General features: G+C 38.3%; 1 protein-coding gene across 1 annotated transcript; it reads left to right on the forward strand.

Moving 5' to 3' along the window:
- Positions 1–1,805: 1,805 nt before the first annotated feature.
- On the forward strand, positions 1,806–2,750 carry LOC121454240 (olfactory receptor 5B12-like). Its single transcript, XM_041661495.1, has one exon. The coding sequence runs from the start codon at positions 1,806–1,808 to the stop codon at positions 2,748–2,750; it is 945 nt and encodes a 314-aa protein (XP_041517429.1).
- Positions 2,751–4,661: the final 1,911 nt, after the last annotated feature.

Raw genomic sequence — 4,661 nt, forward strand, 5'->3', positions numbered from 1 at the left:
ACTTCTACTGTGACAGAAAAGATGATATATATCTTTCTAGGTTTGGGTTACCTCACTTGGGATAATTGCTTCCATCTCCACTCTTTCACCTGCAAATTTTATAATTAATTTATTTTGTGTTTTATCTTACCCAAGGTATCTTGTATTCTGAGAATAGAAAGATAATCATATAGCAGAAAGCTTCTCCTATACTTTAAATTTTATAAAAATAAAGTCACTTATTGGATGCATATGTTATCCATGTTTTGTGAGTCTACTAAGATATAGATATGTAAGTTTATAACCATGATGACTAAAGCATAAAAGGATACTTGTTCTTTGCTCAACTGTAATGGCTATCTACATACAAAGAGATAAGGGTTACATAAGGGGCTATATAAAGGATAAAAGAAGAAAGGAGTATAGTAAGAATCATAATGAAATTTTGTCACCAGACTTTTAGTTTTACTTCATCTGGAAACTCCAATTTGTGTATTGTCCACTTCTGAAATCAAGATATACCAAGGCCCTTGACTTGATCACAATGTACAAAAGTTATGTACTTCAAATTTGGATTATAATTGTATCCAATAAAATGTTGATGGGAAATTTGGGGCCAAGCCATATAACCACTAACCAAATTCATGGACAATATGTAAAGCAGAGCTGTTTTTTGAGTCCTGTTATTTCTGACCTAGAGACAAATTAAGGCCATAAATCAAGGACATTCAGATGTGAAAGTAAAATATGTGTATTGTGAGAAAGGAACTTTGATTGTATATATTCCATAATTCATAGTGTAAAAGTTACTCTTTTCTGTATGTGGTAAATGGAACATCCAGTGTATCTTATTTTATGATGAGACCAATTAAAGTTAAATTCATTACCTTAAATATCATTATATAAAATATCCTTTTTATATAACATAGATAGATAAAAATGAAATCAGAGTAAAAGTACATCTTACAATATTTCTGAAAATGTTCTTGTTATAAATGCTTATGTGCTACCAAAGTTTTTATGTTGAAATCCTAACCTCCATGTTGATGATACTTTAAAGCAGAGTGATTAAAGTTGTATATGCAGTGAGAGAAGACCTCATGTGGCTGGAGTTAGTTCCACAGTGAAAGCAATCTCCAAGAGATAACAAATTCCCTGCAAGAATAAAGAGAAGACCTAAAGCCTTGTATAAACACAGAAGTGGGCATTGAGAAAAACCACTGCTCTCCAACCTGAACAATACTGAGAATTAAATTTGTAGTGTTTAGACTCTATCTATAGTGAATAGCATTAGCCTAACATTTCCAAGCAAACAGTTTGATTGGACATACCATTACAAAGCTGAAAACTGAACAACACATAACAAAAATTTAGAAAATGAATAAAAGGTACATGTTCCCTAGAATTGCCTTATATTGCCGTAACATAATATCTTACATGATTCTAGTTCAGTGATAAAAATGGTTTATGCTGGTTTTTCAGAGTTCGCATACAGGCTTTGGTATTTTCCAGAAAGCAATTAATGTGATGTTCTTAGACAAAGACCACCCTCTGCCTTGGCCTCAATTCAGTCATCATGGAGTTTCAACATTCACATACAATATCTCTTGGAATATAGTGAGATCTTATATCACTTAATTTAATTTACTCAGTTTTATTTAAAAGTCAGTTTTGCTCCATAGCATGTTTAGATGAGAATGCAGGAAAGGAGCATCTGCACAGTGAGAGAAGGCATGGAGAGGACAAGCAGAGAGGATCATCAGTCTCCTCTCATCTCTCATTCTGATCTCCTTTCTCATTGCTGCAGGGAAGCCACCTGATCTCTAATGGAGAACAGTACAGAGGTGACCGAGTTCATTCTTGCAGGTTTAACAGATGACCCAGAGCTCCAGCTCCCTCTCTTCATTGTCTTCCTTCTCATCTATCTCTGCACTGTGCTTGGAAATGTGGGAATGACAGGACTGATTCTCTTGGACTCACACCTCCACACTCCCATGTACCTTTTCCTCAGTCACCTGTCTCTGGTGGACTTTGGTTATTCTTCAGCTATTACTCCCAAGGTAATGGCAGGACTCATTTCAACAGATAAAATCATATCCCACAATGCTTGTGGCACCCAATTCTTCTTTTTTGTGGGATTCATAACCACAGAAAGTTTCCTGCTGGCTGCCATGGCTTATGACCGCTATGCAGCAGTGTGTAAGCCCCTGCATTACACCACCATCATGACGACAAACACGTGTACTTGTCTGATCATAAGCTCCTATGTCTGTGGCTTCCTGAATTCCTCCATCCACACTGGGAACATCTTCAGGCTCTCCTTCTGCAAGTCCAATGTGATAGACCACTTCTTCTGTGATGCCCCTCCTCTCCTGGCCCTCTCATGCTCAGACACCACTGTCAGTGAGATGGTAATTTTCTTTGTGGTGGGGTTTAATGCTCTCTTCTCTATTGGAGTCATCTCGATCTCCTATCTGTTTATATTCATCACTATTCTGAGGATACGGTCATCTGAAGGGCGCCAGAAGGCCTTTTCCACCTGTGCTTCCCACCTCACTGCTGTCTCCATCTTTTATGGGACAGTCATCTTCATGTACTTACAGCCCAGCTCCAGTCACACCATGGGCACTGACAAGGTGGCATCTGTGTTCTACACCATGGTCATCCCCATGCTGAATCCTCTGGTCTACAGCCTGAGGAACAAAGAGGTCAAGAGTGCATTCAGAAAAGCTGTGGGAACTGCAAAATCTTCTGTAACATTCATATTTTAGTTTCACATCAAATCTACAATAAAACATCTTTACTTTCTTTCTTTTTTATTATTATTATAAAAATTTTCACCTCCTCCCATTTCCTTCCCCCTCTCCCCATCCTCCTCCCCCTCCCTCTACAGTTCACAAAGCAGTCAGGGTTTCCTGCCCTGTGGGAAGTCCAAGGTCCTCCCCCCTCCATCCAGATCTAGGAAGGTGAGCATCCAAACAGACTAAGTTCCCACAAAGCCAGTACATGCAGTAGAATGAAAATCCAGTGTCATTGTCCTTGGCTTCTCAGTCAGCCCTCCTTTTCAGCCACATTCAGAGAGTCCGGTTTGATCACATGCTTATCAGTCCCAGTCCAGCTGGCCTTGGTGAGTTGAGTGAGGTAACCCAGACCCAAAAAGATGAATATGGTATGTACTCACTCATTAGTGGATTCTAGCCATAAATAAAGGACATTGAGCTTTAATTCATGATCCTAGAGAAGCTAAATAGGAAAGTGAACCCAAAGAAAAGCATGTAGTTATCCTTCTGGATATTGGAAGTAGACAAGATTGCCAGGCAAAACTTGAGAGCTTCAGGGTGGGGTGAGGTGAGGGTTGAGAAGGGGAGGATGGGGAGAGCTTGAGGGAATCGGAGGGTTGGTATGTAGGAAGAGTGGATATGGGGAGCAGGGAAGTATATATCTTAATTAACGGAGCCATTTTAGGGTTGGCAAGAGTGTGGACTCTAGAGGGGTTCCCAGGTGTCCAAGGGGATGTCCCCAGCTTCTTCCTTGAGAAGCTGAGGAGAGGGTGCCTAAACTGGCCCTATTTTATAGCCACACTGATGAATATCTTCCATATTGCCATAGAACCCTCATCTGGCAATGGATGGAGATAGAGACAGAGATCCACACTGGAGCACTGGACTGAGATCCCAAGGCCCATATGAGGAGCAGAAGGAAAGAGAACATGAGCAAGGAAGTAAGGACTGCGAGTGGTGTGCCCACCCACTATGACGGTGGAACTGATCTAATGGGTACTTACTTTCTAAATATAAAGAAAATATTGGCTATCCAGTCCTTGTAGTTCTAATTGTTTAAATAATTTTTCAACTAGTTATGAATCTTAAAGATGAAAATACTTCAAAATAAGAGTGCTAAAACCTATGAATTAGAAGCAATCACACATCAAGAGGCAATAGTAGATTTATATAAGTTTTTTTTTTAATTACTAGGGTCACATCCACAATCTCATGCTCAGACATGTATATACACTCCTTCATGAGACATGTATATATCCTTCATGAGAAACAAATGGAAAAATATTTACAAGCTATATAAATTACCATGGTTAATATCTAGAACATACGAAGTTCTAAAACAATAATGAACACCAAAAAAATAAATAACCTAACTTAAAATCTAGCATGAAACTAAACAAAGAATTTTATAGGAAACACAGGTTACTATTGGTTGTTCTTCAAATGTTCAAATTCTGAAACTTTAACACTACTTTGAGATTTCATCTTATTCCTATAAGAAAAAGTTAAGAAAGTGCCACTGTCTACTGAATTCTTTCACATGACTTCAAAAATTGAGATGATATCCTGGTGATTCCTCAAATGATTAGCTGTACTTACAATATAACTATATAAGCAGCTCCTCTCATAGATAGACTGGAGAGAAACAAGCCCATGTAATGACACAAATTTGAACAAGAATGTTCATAGAAACATTAGTTAAAATAGTGAAAAAGTTGGGAAGAACTGAGGAGGGAATTCTTTTAATGTGCCTGTATTAGTCAAATGTCCACTAGAATGTAATTCTTTAGATAGTCAAATTTAGAAAAAAGGTTTTCCTCAGAGAGTTGATGGTTTAAGTCCATAGTGGGGCTGACTCCACTATTTTTCTTTCTGTCTTTGTCAGAAGAGTGGAGTAGAGGA

The sequence above is a fragment of the Microtus oregoni genome, unplaced genomic scaffold (assembly GCF_018167655.1).
Source record: "Microtus oregoni isolate MIOR12 unplaced genomic scaffold, Mior012 000012F_ref0000307, whole genome shotgun sequence".
Classification (NCBI taxonomy): domain Eukaryota; kingdom Metazoa; phylum Chordata; class Mammalia; order Rodentia; family Cricetidae; genus Microtus; species Microtus oregoni.

Excerpts from the sequence above, each read along its gene's own strand:
- LOC121454240 (XM_041661495.1), top strand. The coding sequence starts at position 1,806 with ATGGAGAACAGTACAGAGGTGACCGAGTTCATTCTTGCAGGTTTAACA.